The following is a 15,636-nucleotide window of genomic DNA, read 5'->3' as shown; positions in this document are numbered from 1 at the left end:
CTCTGCTCGGCTCCGCTCGGCCCGGTTCGGCTCGGCCCGGCTCACCCGGCGCGGTCCCACGTGCCACAGCCGCTCCCGCCGCTTCCGCGTCCGAGCCCCGCCCCTCCGGCCCCGCCCCTCGGGCCCCGTTCCGCGCGGGATCCGCAGGCCCCGCCCCCGCCCCCTGCCGCGCGCGGGACTCCGCGCGGCTCCCGCGCCCCGGCGGCCCCGCCCCGGCCCGCGCGCGGCCCCACGTGCGCGGTCGGGAGGCGGCCCCGCGCCGCCGCCGCGCGTTTAAATGTCCCGCCGGGCGCGGCCCGCGCCGCGCGCAGGGACGGGAGCGGCCGCGCCGTGAGGCAGCAGGCGCCCGGCGGAACCCGCCCGCCTCCCGCCCTGCCCCACCGGCCCGGCACCCGCCGACCACCCGCTCCCGGCCGGCGAGGGCCGGTGCGGCGGTGAGTGAGCGGCAGCGCGGGCGGAGCAGCGGGCGGTGGGTGGCCGCGGGGCGGGGGGAGCCGGTGGGGCCGCTCCGGCCGCCCGTTGCGCGCCTCTGCCGGCCTTTGTGGGGGGGTCTGCGGCTCGGGCCCGCTCGGCCCCGTCCCGCGCTCGGCTCGGCTCGGCCTGCCGGCCAAGACGGTGCCATGCGCCGGGAGAGGTGAGTGCGCCGGGCCCGCCCGGCCTGGGGCCCTGCAGGCCGGGCACCCCGGCAGCCTCCCCGGCCGGCGCTCGCTCAGCTTCCCCTCTCTCCGCAGCGACTGCGCGGACGACAAGGGTCCTGCCAAGGGGGACGCCCGTGCCGAGTACGCCATGCGAGCCCGCAAGAGGAAAGCTGATGTGGCCACGGTGAGTGCGGGCCCGGCCCGGTGCCCTTGGGCTCCACCGCCGGGCTGGGCCCCCGCGGCCTCGCCGCCTTTTGTTGGGGTGCGGGCCCCACGCGGTGGGCCGGGGGCTGGGTGGGCCTGCGGGGCTGTGCTCCTGCGGGAACGGGCGGGTGTCACTGCGGCCAACAGCTGCTGGGCCCGCGGTTTGTGCTCCGGAAATCATATGTCGCTTTCTGTAGTTCTTACAGGATCCTGATGAAGAAATTGCCAAAATGGAGATGACGAGAAAAAAGCCGTGCGCAAAACAGGTAATTGAATCGGTTTTATGTGTAAATATTGTAATCTCACTTAACCCTGCGCTTACTTTGCAGTACCTCGTTATTTATGGCAGCATGGTGAAACAGGTATGCTGCTGCCACATGCTGCATAGCAGTGGGCAAGGGGGCTCTTGGCCCTGGTTAATGATAGAGTGTGCAGAACAATTCAGTTCATATACGTAGTTTTGAAGCCTTTGTTAGATACAAGGCCTGTGTTGATCTGAAGCATTATGTTAATGCTGAAATGAATTCAGCTGTCCTTGAGTTGAAGGCTGCACCTGTCAAGCCTTTAAACCTACCTGGAGAGGTGCAGCAGTACAGTCATGTGCTTATGTACCTTGTACATGTGCTCCTTAAGCATGCAGATAGGCACATCTCTTGAGGTGGTTCTTCTTGTAGTCATGTCTCTACTTCTCTGTCATCTGGGAAAGAGGAAAGCATCCCCTTTTCTCCTAGATCAGCTCTATTCCCATTGACAAGGGTAATTCCTCATTAAAATTTGGAAGGGTATACTTGTTGCCCATGGTGTGGTAAAACAGGCTTTGTTTCTCTGCAGAGCAAAGGAATTTTTCTATAAAGTCACTCTACCTGTGGAAGTCAGTCCTACAGCGGAGGTTGGTAGTGACCATTGCTGACTTTCTCAGCAAGGCATGTGGAATGAACCCACTGAAAAAGTTGAATGCTGTGTGGTGTGTGACATTGAAAGCATAATGCCTTTGTACCTTGAGTAGCTTGTGTTCTGGAATAGGTGCATTCCCCTTTTTTCCCTGGCATGTGCACTTCTGCTCAGTCCCTGTCACTGCACCCAGGGTGATGCTGAAGGTGCAGAAGTCAGGGGCAGGGTGTGCAGCCTGTCCTCGTTTGGGAGGCCAGGCTGTGCATAATGTGGCACATCTAACCCAAAGTGGCAGCTGGAAGTTCTAAGACTGAAGTGCTACCATAACAGATGGGCATCATTGTTTGGAATGGCCTCTGCTTGTTGCAACTGCGTACACTAGTTATCAGTCAACATATTAAGCAGGGCTCAAATGGTGAGCATTTAATGAGGGGATCTCTCCTTCCCTTCTGTCTTTCTTTTGCACAGTATATTAAACTAATTTCTCACTTCTGACAAGGAAGAGCTGCCTGTCCTTCACTGCAGCTTTCTCCTTCACCAGAAGATTCATTCTGTTTAAACTGAGCAAGGCCTTCTCGTGCATGTTTATTGCATAATAACAAGGATTTGTTAGAAAGTCTCAATGGGGATCCAATTTTACTGTCTTCCAGAAAGACAGTGGAAGGAAGCTTAAAGTATCTTTTGCATATGTTGACCTTCAACTTTCAAAGCAGATAAAGACTTCCAATTTTGTCTTCTTGTTTGTGCTCTTGGCCTGGTAGCCATTCAGTGTTACTTCAGGATGGATAAGTAAACTAAAATTTAAAAAATTTAGGCAGTAGGCATCAAAAATCTTTCTTGGGAATTTTTCAGGGTCATTATAGGATACTGGTGGAATTTGACCCCTTCATTCTATAAGCAATAAATAATATCATGCCTGTATATGTTTCCCTACATAGATCAGGTATTTTTGTTGTTGCAAAGTAGCCAGATTGTTCCAGATTTGGTTAAAAAAGCTAACATTTGGCTGCACAGCAGCAGCTCTTCAGTCTATGGTGTGACACAAGCTATTCTGTGATATAAATTGCCATGGACCACTAATGAGAATATGTTTACGGTTCCAGCAGCAGTATAGAGGCTGGAATGATAGCCAGGGCGACACTTATTCTGTGGAGACACGGCAGTTCTAAAATGCAGGCAGCTATAAATCCACTGCAGCCTGTACCACATGACTTCTGCATTAAATAAATTGTTTACTGACACTAGTTTATCCACAAGGCAAAATATCAGAGTCACATCCCACTTTATGACATCTTCATAGTCAATTCATTAGTTTTCTTCTGTGGAACATAAGGCCTCAGTTCTTAATTAGGATGCTGTTACCCTTTATGTGATGAAGGGGTGGCTATATCATCAGGTCTGTGACAGCAGAATATTGCATAAATTCTCTGTTTGATTTTGGAGAACTGGCACTGCTGTAATTCTGCTAGCATTTCTCATACTAATTCTGGCTGCTGTGTGGGGATGAATACACTTCTGAGGCTCCATGTACAACAAAATTCATCTAACTAGATTAGAATAATCTGTGTAATTGTGATGCAAGTTGCATGGTTACCTCCATATAAAGTGAAGAATGGAATCTGTAAGTTAGTTTCTTTAGCTGAAACTAGCTAATGTTTTCACATGTAAAGGTGGAGTAAACTCTCAGGAGAGAGTTTTGATCAATTTCTTACTGCATGTTTTCCAGAATCTGATTTTAGCATTGTCAAAGTGTTCCACCGAAGTGTTTTGAAAATAGCCTCAATAAAGTTTCTTTTACTAATCTAGATTAACTTTTGAAGATTCAATTAAAAAAAACAAAACAGAGCCCACAAAAAAAGGAGTCTAAACTATACACAGGTTGAGAATTTACTTTGCTCTAATCTGGTTTAGAACATTTAGACTCTTATTTCAAAGAAGTAGAAGCTCCTATGCTATCCCAAAAGGATTGGACCAACTGAATAGTGTGAGTTGCTCTTTTCTGTCTTGTTTGCTAAGTCTGGAATTCCCTTCTGATGGCAAAGAAAAATTCAGTACTTCAAAGTAATGCATCCTATGAGTGAAAAGTGGCTAGAATTATAGGTCTTGCTATTTCTGATGGTCAGACTAAGGCTGTGGATTTGGAAGTGATACCATTGTCTGTGGTATAAGGTACTGCTTTAAGGGTGACAAACAGGCTTGCTCCCCTGCCATTGATTTCCATGCTGAAAAACTTCTGATGCTGCTGTTTGCATGCAGTCCTGTGTCATTCTCTTTCTCCTGCTGCACTCCTTGCTTGTCAGTGGAAGCTCATTCTGGTGGCTCCTAGCTCACATTGAGGTGCACAAGTGTTTCAGCAGTTTGTATTTTTAGGTGCTCTTCGCTGAAGGCCCTGCCTGGCCTGTAACCAATAACCCCAGTGCTCTGTTTTGTGTCTGATCTATATCCTGAACGTTGTTCAAAAAGATTATTTTCTATGAATATTTGGTGTATCAGTGAATGGTGACATGCTGCAGGAAAATGAGGCCTGCTAATGTTTGAGCTTTATTAAGACCTCCACCTCTGAACTCCTGGGTTTTCTTTGTTTGGAGCTGGATGGGCTTGGGTGCTCTAATGGGTTTATCACCTACCTTCTCTCTTGGTACCTCTCCTCCTAATGAGCCTTCTCAGGTGCTTTTTTTCTCCAATCTGTCTTTTGTTCTCAGGTCTGAGATAGAGATCAGCATCTGATTAGTTGCTCCTGTACCTGGAACATTACTGTGGGAGTCACCAAGCTTTTTTGCTGGGCTCCACACAGATTTGAAGAGGCTGTTCTCCCCACTGATGTTTTTGCTTGTGTGCTGCTTCAGCTCCTGTTTGTGTCAGAAGTAAGCTCAGGACTGTAGTGTTTCCTCTGTTAGGCTGCACAGATTCTGGATAGCATCTATTGCTTTCTGACAGGTCTCTATTTTTGGATTAGCTCTGTGCAAGCCCAAAGGAAGTTCTTCATGGTTTCCTCATACCCTCCCCACCTTAAACTGTTCTTTTTTTCAGTAGTGGCTCCTATTTCCTTACAGTTGCAGTGTGAGGTAATGCAGTTTCTTGGTAGTGTTTCTTGCTTTCGATTGAGTGTCTTGCTAAATCTGCTTTAAAGACTCAAGAGCCTGATTGATATGCTCATTCTCTCCACCAAAATCTGTGCCAGAGTTATGGTGCTCCCTCACCCACACTAATTAATTCCTGTCTCCTTCCCCATAGGCTGTTTTCCTTTGAGGCCCTGGCACATTAGTTTCATTCTTGTCTCTTGCTGAGCTGTGTACTTGTAGTGTTGCTCACATCTTTTTCCCCAGTGTCTTGTTAAGTGACATTATGTTGTCAAAAACTTTGTTTTCCCTTCTTTTCAAAACACCTAAGAGGCTCTTGAACTTTGATTTCTATTGCCTTATAGAAAATTGAGGCTGGTGAAATATCTGTAGTATTGTTGCATGTGATGTGTCTGCTTTGAGAGCTTTGTGAGCAAGTCTCTCGTCCTTCAGAAGCTGCTGGTGTAGTAGGCACCTTTAAATAGATACTGTATAATCTACTGCTTTTCTGTTTGCTGATTAACTGATAAGACAGCACTTCTCCAAAGGCTGTTGGCAGCTGGGCTTGCTGTGCAGTTTGGAGAACAAAGTGTGACTAAAGTCTAGTTTTGAGGAAGGACAAAAATTAACTTTAAGCAATGCTGATGCGATGTTTTCATTTGAACTTTGAGTTTGTCAGGAGTCTGTAATTTTTAAGATAAGGATACTGTTCCCTTATTTTGCCTCCTTCCCACCCAAATTGAATCCTGGCATGGCTGGGTATGTAGCTATGCTGTATTTGCATGTAGAACTCCCAAGAAGAAAAAAGACTTGATCTATGTGTCAGTAATTCAAAGTGCAAAGCAGTCTTAGCTGTGAGAGAACTGTGAAATGTGGTTTTGGTTTCATCAAGTCAGTGGTTTCTGTTTGTGAAACTAGTGCAGGAAGGAGCCATTTTGCTGGAAAGTGATGTCATATGTAAGAAAAATGGCAAAAATCAGCTGTGGAAGCTTTTTTGCAAGAGGCAGAGTTTCACATAGTGTTTTACTTGATAGGACCTAATGATTCTTCTGAACTTGCTTTTAATTTATTTTTTGTTTATCATATTAGAAATCTATTAGGGAGTTCTGTCCTTTTAGTGGTGCAGAACTCATGAATTTGCAGCAAGATGGCTGACTTCATTATTAAACAGAAATGCCAAATTTTAATTTGCTTGGGCATGATGACTTGGTGCTGGCTTTGTATTCTGCTGCAAATCAAGTAGTGTTTTCCTGGGGCACTGTGTGAAGTATACAAGATCCTATTTAAGAGTTAGATGGTAGAAGAGTAAACCTAGATTTCTGGTCCAAATAAAGGTTGAAAGGACATGCCAGGTGAAGTTTTGGATAGCTGATGTTTGCAGACCATGGCAGAATTTGACATATAAAGTTATGAGCTTGATAGTTAAGTAGCAATTGCTTAACATGTTCTTGGCTATATTCTGAAAATTGGGTCATAAGTGCTTTGGGGTTTTTATCTAAACTCTGCTAAACGAATGGGTACAAAATCCTACAAACTATTTTGCTGTGTTCATCATCTGAGATGCTTTGCATGAAAGCATGGTTTCAAGGCATATTATCTACATATTCCTGACCAGAAATCCTGACCTCATATTTGGGTCTTTGAGTTCCATCTGCTTGTTCTTTACTTGAGGGCAAGTATATTTTTGGTCAAAACAAAACACAGTGTGAGAGTAGGAGGTTCTGACTTGGATATCCTTCCATGAAACACTTGTGGTCTTTCAAAGAGCAGGGTGGATGTTCTTCGGCTTTAGTTCCAAGCTTTCTCTGCCTTCTCTACCCTCTCTACTCAGCCCAGGTGAGGCCACATCTGTAGTGTTGTGTCCAGCTGTGGGCTCCCCAGTAAAAAAGAGGCTTGAGCATAGAAGAAAGAGTCCAGAAAGGTCGATCGAGGTAATTCAGGAACCCAAGCATCTTGCTGATAAGGAAAGGCTGAGGAAGCTGGGGCTGTTTAGCCTGGAGAAAGGTCTCTGGTGATTTGTGTCAGTTGTTTATAACTATTTGAAGGGAAGATGTAAAGAAGATGGAGCTAAACTCTTCTTAGTGGGATGGGACAAGGGGAGATGGACACAAACTGAAGCAGAAGAGGTTTCCTGTTAATATCTTGGAACAATTTTTACTGTGAGGCCAGGCAAACATGGCGCAAGTTGTCCAAAACAGTTCTGGAGTCTCCATCCTTGAAGATACTCTAAAGCCTTCTGGTCATGGTCCTGGGCAGGTGGCCATTGGTGGCCCTGTGTGAGCAGGGAGCTTGATGGAAACACCTAGAGGTGCCTTCCAGCCTCTACCGCTCTGTGATTCTGTGCAGTTCAGAGATAGGACACTGGCAAGAAATTGTGGCAGAAGTTATGAGTACTGTCTCTCTACAGCTAAAATGATTCCTTTAAAAAGCCCAGTGTGAAATGTGGTGTTTGGTTTGACAGAAGTCCTGGACTAACATCCACGAGCACGCCCACATGCTGATTCCCACTCCAGACAAAGACGACGATCCCGTCCGTGTCGATTACTCGCGCTTTATCCACCTGAGCGTTGTTCCCACCAGAGCTACCCCACTGCCAGCTCTAGGGTGAGTGTGCTGGGCTGCTGCTGCTCTGCCTTCCTCCTGTCTCGTGAGCCAAAACTGAACATAGATCTCTTTTAGCTGGGCAAACAAGGATGATGTATGGAAAAACATGATAAACAAAGAAGAGACCTACGTGAGAGACAAATTCTACATGCAAAGGCACCCCCAGCTGCAGCCCAAGATGAGAACCATCCTTCTAGACTGGCTAATGGAGGTAAGCTTTTCCGTGCTTGTGAGTGTCTCAAGTGTGCTTTTGTTGAAGTGCACTAATAACTGTCATGAGTGCACTTCAGAAGCATGTTTAGCTCAAGACACTTGTCTTCATCTTAAATTTTGTCAATGAATGACACCAAACTTAAAGAATATATGATTTGCTGAACTGATGATTTGCAGACTGTCAATACGTTGTTACTCATTGAGATTGATAGTGGGCAATAATCAATTTGTCCCTATCACAGGGTAAGCTTTTAAGATCACACTGCAGACAAAGGCTGAACAAAATTAAAAGAGTCACTGTAAGAAGGAAGGGGGTTAGCTCTGAGATCAGATCCATCTCCCAGCCTTTTTATCTGTTTCTGTCATGCACAATGTGCTACAGCTCCTCTTGTGTCTGAATCTGTTTCACTCTTTGGGTGACTTGGTGGCATAGTCCCTGTTCTTAAAGCGCTTGTGAGAATTTTCTCTTTTGAGGTGTTGGAATGATGGATCTTTGCAAAAAATGAGGAACTGATGTTCTGACATTGTTGGAACATGTTCTTGCGTTTCCTAGAAGGGTTTTCACTCTGATCTGTTTTCTTTCTTGAAAGTTACTGTAATGACAATCATCTTGTGTCAAAGGAAACTGTTTAACTCTTGCAGTTAGTTAACATGTTACTTCACAATAGCAGTGAAGTAGAAAGCTAAAATAAAATTTATGTCTATCTTATGGGGTTTTTTTTGATACTTATGTAGCATCTAGTTTTGACTTTTTAACACTGTTCTTGACCTTTGTAATCTCTGTTTGTCCAGGTTTGTGAAGCCTACAAACTTCATAGAGAAACTTTTTATTTAGCACAAGATTTCTTTGATCGCTTTATGGCCACACAACAGGATGTTGTAAAAACACTATTGCAGCTTATTGGTGTCACTTCTCTGTTCATAGCAGCAAAGCTTGAGGTAAGTGTCTGCAGCTCAACTTGCCATAAAAATGTGAATGGACACACAGCACAATTCTTGGATGTTGGACAAATTGTGGAAAGCTTTATGGAGTTAATTGCTATGATTTTTTTCAAATGGAAGACAGAACAAAGATTTTTTTTTTTTTTTTTTTTGTTTTCAACATTCCTGGGTTTTTTTTTTTTTTTGAAGTGGGTAAAATTATACTGTGAAGTTATCTAGTTTTCTCATTAGAGAATTCGGTGTTAGAATAAATCTAAAGTTGTAGTTGCAGTTGTTAAGTGAATTTTTGGCTGGCTGCTGTATACAGACACCACTTGTTGCAATTTCATTGCAATAGAATACCTACTGCATGATAGTCTAGGCTATTATTTACTGGAACAATTTGAACTACTAAAATACACAGTGCTTTTTTAAGTTCTCAGTTGTTTAAAAGAACTGATGTTCAGTCTGTTCTTAAGAGATAAAAGGCCTTTTCTTTAGGATGCTTAAAAAAATCTTGATGTTAGTTGTGATACAGTCACAGTGGTGCTGTAGTCAAACAATGTAGGTTTGTACTCATCCATGATGGACAAGAAATCTGTGTCTATTAAAGGCAGAGAACACAGGATTTAGAATGGGGGAGTAAGGAACTATCCCCCCTCCCTTTCTGTTTTGGCAGGCTGAAGCAGTGGTTGTTCTCTTCATTTCTTTACTTTTTGTAAAAGTAACACATGAAACTAGTTGCATCCTATTCCACAGATTAAATACTTGATCCCTTATCTTTCAGGAGATTTATCCACCAAAGTTGCACCAGTTTGCCTATGTTACAGATGGAGCCTGTACAGAAGATGAAATCATCAGTATGGAATTGATCATTATGAAGGTAATATTTACAAGTGGAATTAGTTTTTAGAAATGTATAGCATAATCAGACTAAAAGCAGAGCTTCTCAGTTAATCTTAGGTGCTGCTAAAGAGGCACAATTTATCTTACTAATTAGAAAGCAGTGTTTTCTTTAGGTAACAAGTGATCTAAAGCATCCACCTTTAATCCACACAATAAGTGTGTATTAAAAAAATCTGTTCCCTGACTGTATCCATAGGAAGAGCTACAAGAGAGTATTTGATTTGCATGTTCTAAAGATGCCTTAACCAGCTGGGATTAAAACTTGTGATTGTTTAACCATCTTGCATGGTTTAAGTTAGGAACTTAAATTGGCACTGAAATATTGTGTCTGTCTGTTCTTTCAGGCTCTTAATTGGAACTTAAATCCACTGACAGTTGTATCGTGGCTAAACATTTACCTGCAAGTTGCATATTTAAATGATCTTTATGAAGTAATGCTGCCACAATATCCACAGCAGATATTTGTACAAATAACAGAGGTGAGACTCATTTCCTTCAAATGCTGTTTTACCTGGAAAAGTGGTTTTCTGTCAGGCTTACTCAACATCTGTTGTCTTTCAGCTCTTGGATCTCTGTGTGCTGGATATTGGCTGCTTGGAATATACCTATGGAATACTTGCAGCTTCTGCTTTGTATCACTTCTCCTCATCTGAGCTGATGCAGAAAGTTTCAGGTATTGGCATTTATAAACTTAAATCTTGTGTGTTGACAAATATTATGTCTTGATTCAGGCAGATAAGTGTGCCTTGTGTTGCAGGTTATGAGTTCTGTGAGATAGAGGACTGTGTGAAATGGATGGTCCCGTTTGCCATGGCTCTGAGGGAAGTAGGAAGCTCCAAACTCAAACACTTTAGCGGGATAGCTCCTGAAGATTTGCACAATATACAGACACACATCAACAGCTTTGATTTGCTGGTATGTATGTGCAAATGAAGCCAAAAAGCTGTCTGTGGAATCTCTGAAGTATTGCTTCTTTGGCTTGAACATACAGTCAACTTAAGAGAAGCATGAGCATATTGAGACTGAGGGTATTTAGGTGATAAAAGATATAAGGTTGTAGTCCAGATACAAAATTCTTGAGACAAAGACTTTTCTTGGGACTGACTTGTTCAGTATTTTGTTTAAAGATGATTTAAGAAGATGTGCCTTCAGCCTCTTGTATCAAAAGCATATAATTACCCTAGAAATCAGAAGCATTTCTCTGTCCTTTGGGGCACTTCAAATACCATGTGTTAGACCTTTCTCTCTAGGAAATACCACTGATACAGTCTTGTCTGATCTGGAGAAAAACAAAGATTGATCACTTGAGACTGATGTGGTGGGATTGTTACGTGACGGTGGTCACTGACAAGCAGTGGAGCAAGAGTGGTTTTTAGTGTGAGAAACTTGCAGAGGATCAAAATCTTGTTCAAAGAATTGTGGTTTAAGCTATTTGGGTTAGTTTTTCTCTTTAGGTTATTGAATTCTAAGTAGAAGTTAAAGTTCTTCCTGCTCAATTGTTTCTCTGTTTTGCTTTCTTGAAGGTACAGGGGTGCTTGTGTGTTATGAACGCCTAATGCTTAATCATCAGATTCCAAAAACTAATGCTGATCTCTGAGTTGTACTACAAGTAACTACTGTGAACCATGTGATTTATCAGTTACTGTTAGGACAGTTAGATGTGGATATGCAATGCAGTTCCAGATTAACAGTATCAGATTATAAAACACTGAATTCTCATGATCTGTTGCATAAACACACCAAAATAAAGATTTTTTTTTTCTTTCCTCTTTTTCATGTGCTTTCAGGACAGAGCTCAAGCAAAACAAGCCATATTGGCTGAGCAAAATAGGACTTCACCTTTCCCCACTGGTGTTCTTACACCACCACAAAGTAGTAAGAAACTGTCTTCTGGACTGCAATCAATCTGACTTTAGGAACTGTTGGTGGACAGTTTTGCTCAAGTGCCTGTTCTGCTGGTTTTGGCTCCTGCTCCATTACAGAAATGCTGCCAGTGAAGTTTCATAAGCTTTCATGGAATCTGAAAAGGAAACCTTACTTTCATCTGACAGAAGTTTTTCTATTTGAAATAGTTTTATTGAATGTTAAAATATTTTAAAGAAATGGATCAAGTACACCAGCCACTTGAAAGAACACTGAAGTGTGCTCCAGATGCTGCTACGGAGGGTGATGCTTGATCAACTGTTCAGAAAAAGGGCTTGAAGTTTAAATTAGTTACTGTGCCTGTTTGTCCTTTGGGTAATCTGCAGATTTCTCTCCCTTGTTGACAAATGGGCAAAAAGTGCTGTGGGAGACAACATTTCAAAGCCTCTTTTTTGAATGGTTGGCTTACAACTTGATGCCTTTTAAAAAACTCTTTATTGTAAAAGCTGCTATGTCTCTGTGTATTCATTTTTAATAAAAATGCTGTCTAAGACAGCTGGTTTTATGTATATTTCTATATTTCTTTTAACTATGATCAGTTAAGGTTTTTCAGACTGTGACTATTAATAAGTGTGGGAGTTGGGGATGAATAGTGTAGAAACTATTGCTTTATTTATTTACCACTATTGGCTTATCCATGGAAACTTTTTATTTGGATACTAAGGTAAAATTGTCATGTTGGGCTACTTGGATTTCCTCTAGCCAGGTGCAGGAGGCTGGGGAGGGGATAATAGACATGACAATACATGGGGAATTAACACTCTGTAATGATCAGCTTACTGGGATATTCTTGAATCAGGTTGTCTGGATTGTTACCCTGAGGTGATCAGTAGGAAAAGTCTACCTCTTCCTAAAAAATCATTTAAACATTGGGGGTTTGGCACAGTGTTTGACAAACAATCATGAGTGCAGAGTTTATTTCTGGAGAGGTGTGTGCCTTGTTACAGGAAAGTCTTTGACTTTTGCAATGTTTGAGAATCACAGAGGTCCTAGTGGGACATTTTCTGGAAACTGATGGTTCTGGAGAGGAGAACACAAATAAATGGTTCTTTGTTTTTTGTGTATTTTTTGGTGCTTATTTTGAAGGACTGTTCAATAACACTGAAAACCTTTGTGAGACTACCAGGGTTCCTCATGTCCTGCTGCAGATAACTTAAATGCTACGTTTAATATTTCAGGGAGCTCCTATTCTGTTGTTGGTTAGATATTTTTTTAAACAATAGTTCCCAGCAAGGCTGCTTTTTACTATTTTTTAAGTTATTCTGCTATTTCCTCTTCCCTGACCCAGTATTCTGATAAATGTTAAAGCTTTAATGTAATAAAAATCCTGATGGTAATTATTGGTAAGCAAGTTCTTTGGTGCTGCTGGCTTTCTTTCCTTGCAATGAATGGTTATAAGTTCTGTGTTAACAAGTGCAAATGTGAGCTGAACATGTTTGCTGGTGCCAGTTTGGAGACCTTTTAATTTCTCAGAGAATTGCATGTCCTAGACAAAGGGGATGTAATTTTTGCTGATTATTGAAGGATTTGCCAAGATGTATTTTGATGCTTTGTCCTTAAATGTAGAACACAAAATGGGAGTGGATGAGGGAAAATAATCCTCCTGAAAGGTAGTCTCTAGATTTAATTTCTAAATCAGCAACCATGTTTCAGTGCTAGGCCTTTTGGTGTTTATTTTCAGATCTTAGTCCCATTTAGATGTTTCACAGCAAAACCACCATTCCATTTTTTAATTTCTAACTGCTCTCTTAAAAATGGGGATTGTATTTAACTGTTCAAGAATATATCCTGCAGCAATATTAGAGATATGATAAACTCTTGACCACAGTTAAATATTCAGCTTAAACTGAAAGTTAATACCTCTGCAAGACTGACTGTAGATGTTCCATGTGATTCTGGGGTGTGTGGGAAACCAGGAGCTGAGGGACTGATCCACCTGTGAATTAAACTTGTTCAGACAACAGGCTTCTCTCCAAATGTGATCTCTGCTTCAGATGGTAATCCTGTTAATTTGACCATTTGTTCTGTGGAAGGTCAGCCTCCTTTATTCTGATGGAAGGCAGCGTGTTCAGAGCATGGAGATGGTGGCTCTGCAGCTCCCCAGGTAGGAATGCTGTTACATCCCAGCTGGGGGTACTTACCTTGAGAGCTATTTTCTTACTTTCTCACCTTTTAAAAGAATTGTTTCTGGTTTTCTATTGCTACACATGGATACTGTGTTGTCCATCTGGTGCTCTCTTTCTAGGGTGGCTTGAAAAAAATTTCATTGGTTACCACAAGGGGAAAAGAAGATTTTTAAAGAAGAGTACAGGTAATTTTAAGGAACATAGGTGTCCCTATTAGAAAAAAGACAACTGCCTCTAAGAGGGATATTCCTCCCTTTTTCTCTGCTTGTGGATTTTATTCTGAATTTTGATCCTGGCCCAGTCTGGTGGGGAAGTAAGCTCTGCCTGGCTAGGTAAGAGAAATAAGTTTGAGATGTTTGGGCTGAAGTTTGTGCAAAGAAGAAGATGGCCTAATACCAAATATTACATTCCTGCAGTCTCTGACCTCAGGTGTGTTACCTCAAGAGATTGGGCGAGGCCTCCAGGGGATAACAGCCCCAGGGTGATGCAGGAGGGCAGCACTGGGCCAGCCTGACAAAGCCATTTAGCTGTGCAGTGCTGCACACTCCTCAGCTGGAAACTGCCTCTCCTTAATAGCTCCAGACCAGCATAAAGCATGCTGCAAAGTAAATTGAATTTGCAGTAACCCAGGTGGTGCATGATTATCTTCTCCTCCTGAAGGGTTTGTCATAACAATGCATCAAACCCTCACCTTGGTCTGAAAGCTGGGGGCATCAGAGAAACTGAACAACAGAAATGAATCCAGTGCTAATTTTGCATTACTGCTACTGTGAAATTAGAAGTTGGGGGTTGCTGTGGGTGTATTGAAGGAAACAGCCCCAAATGAGTGAACTGAGGCTGCAGTTTGAGCTGGGGTGGAGGGGAGCAGGGCTGGTGATGAGCAGAAAGGATGGAGGCATGGTGGTCCCCACTGAGCCAGCCAGATGTTCAGCTCCTGTAAATGCTGTAGGTACCTTACAGAAATAGTTATCGGTATAAATAGTTCACAGAAATAGCTGTGCATAGCTTGTCTGCCCTAAAGCAGGAGAGTGGTTTCTCTGGTTCTATTTCTAGGTCTCAGGTCAGCATCTCCTCTTGGTTCTCAGGAATTACAACACAAGGGGTTTATTACATCCCTGCTTGCACAAGGTGGAGGCAAGAACCAGCCCTCAGGCCTGGCTCAGGGTTCTGTCTGTTCCTGGGTGCTGTTTGCTGCCCACACAGCTCAGCACAGCAGCCTGAGTGCAGGAGGCTGCCAGGGTGGGACACTCTTCTGCAGCCAGGCTGGCAGCTCAGACCTCAGTGCCAGTGTTTGAGGCTCACAGCAGCATCCACTCCTGGAGGGAAGTGTCAGGGAACCTGAACCTCAGCTTGAGAGTTGCCATAACCTCCAATGGGCTTTGTTCCAGGCTTTATTTGGAGTAACACCTGCAAGGTAAAGCCTTGTGGAGCAGTTGGGGGTCAGTGTGCAGTGCAGCAGGGGGCAGGTGAGTGTGCATGCAGGTTGACATTGGATGTACCTACTGCCCCTTGTTTGTTGGTATGAACCTTCTGTTCTGGAAATTCAGAAAACTGCTGCTTCTGGGTATTTATCAACATTTAACACACCAGATTATTCTTACCCCATCTTCCACAAGTTTCTACCATCAAAAAAGAGTGACACTGGCACATGCTGTGAAATAACACAAGTTAGCTTTGTCTAGCCTTGAATTTGTTGGGGATTAAGAACAGCTTGGCCTGGACTCTGTGGTCTCTGTTCAGGTTTGGCATTTGAAATAGGGGATGTAGCTCTGTCCTGTGCTGCCTGTGGCAGGAAGCAGCAGGGCTCTTCCCCTTCTGGTCGTCCTGCCCTTGCCTCAGCCATGGGGTGGCCAGTCAAGGTGGGCAAACTGAGAGCTTTGGGGTTGTATTTTATTTTTTGTGTGTCTGTGAGATGGCAGAAGAAAAATATGTACAAATATGAGCACACTTTCATGTCCATTTCTTCTTGTTATAGCAATTTGTGACACTTCTCTGCTTTGAAGTTAAACCTGCAGCAGAGCACCCACTTGGCTTGGGCTGATGAACAGTGAATATTTTGATGATGATCCTGTGCTCTTTCAGCCACACTATCTGCAAACCAGCTTTAAAGTACAAAACGTGTTTCTCTCAAATTTTGAGTAGTCCACTATT

At 43.4% G+C, this 15,636-nt stretch overlaps 1 protein-coding gene across 3 annotated transcripts; it reads left to right on the top strand.

Annotated features, from left to right (window-relative positions):
* The first annotated feature begins 316 nt into the window (after positions 1-316).
* Positions 317-12,641, top strand: CCNE1 (cyclin E1). 3 transcript variants are annotated; one of them, XM_058813509.1, is made up of 11 exons: positions 317-434; positions 732-822; positions 1,040-1,108; positions 7,254-7,396; positions 7,472-7,607; positions 8,402-8,548; positions 9,318-9,413; positions 9,781-9,915; positions 9,998-10,109; positions 10,194-10,351; positions 11,224-12,641. In XM_058813509.1, the coding sequence occupies exons 2-11, from the start codon at positions 787-789 to the stop codon at positions 11,344-11,346; spliced, it is 1,155 nt and encodes a 384-aa protein (XP_058669492.1). In that variant the 5' UTR covers positions 317-434; positions 732-786; the 3' UTR covers positions 11,347-12,641. The 3 variants fall into 3 exon arrangements, with proteins under 3 accessions (XP_058669492.1, XP_058669491.1, XP_058669493.1); XM_058813508.1 differs by lacking the exon at positions 317-434 and adding an exon at positions 476-634; XM_058813510.1 differs by lacking the exon at positions 317-434 and adding an exon at positions 1,674-1,731 and having other exon boundaries at positions 756-822.
* Positions 12,642-15,636: the final 2,995 nt, after the last annotated feature.

Source organism: Ammospiza caudacuta, chromosome 13 (genome assembly GCF_027887145.1).
Source record: "Ammospiza caudacuta isolate bAmmCau1 chromosome 13, bAmmCau1.pri, whole genome shotgun sequence".
NCBI classification, from domain to species: domain Eukaryota; kingdom Metazoa; phylum Chordata; class Aves; order Passeriformes; family Passerellidae; genus Ammospiza; species Ammospiza caudacuta.
The sequence above is the reverse complement of the archived record's forward strand: the minus strand, read 5'-3'. Positions and strand labels throughout refer to the sequence as shown.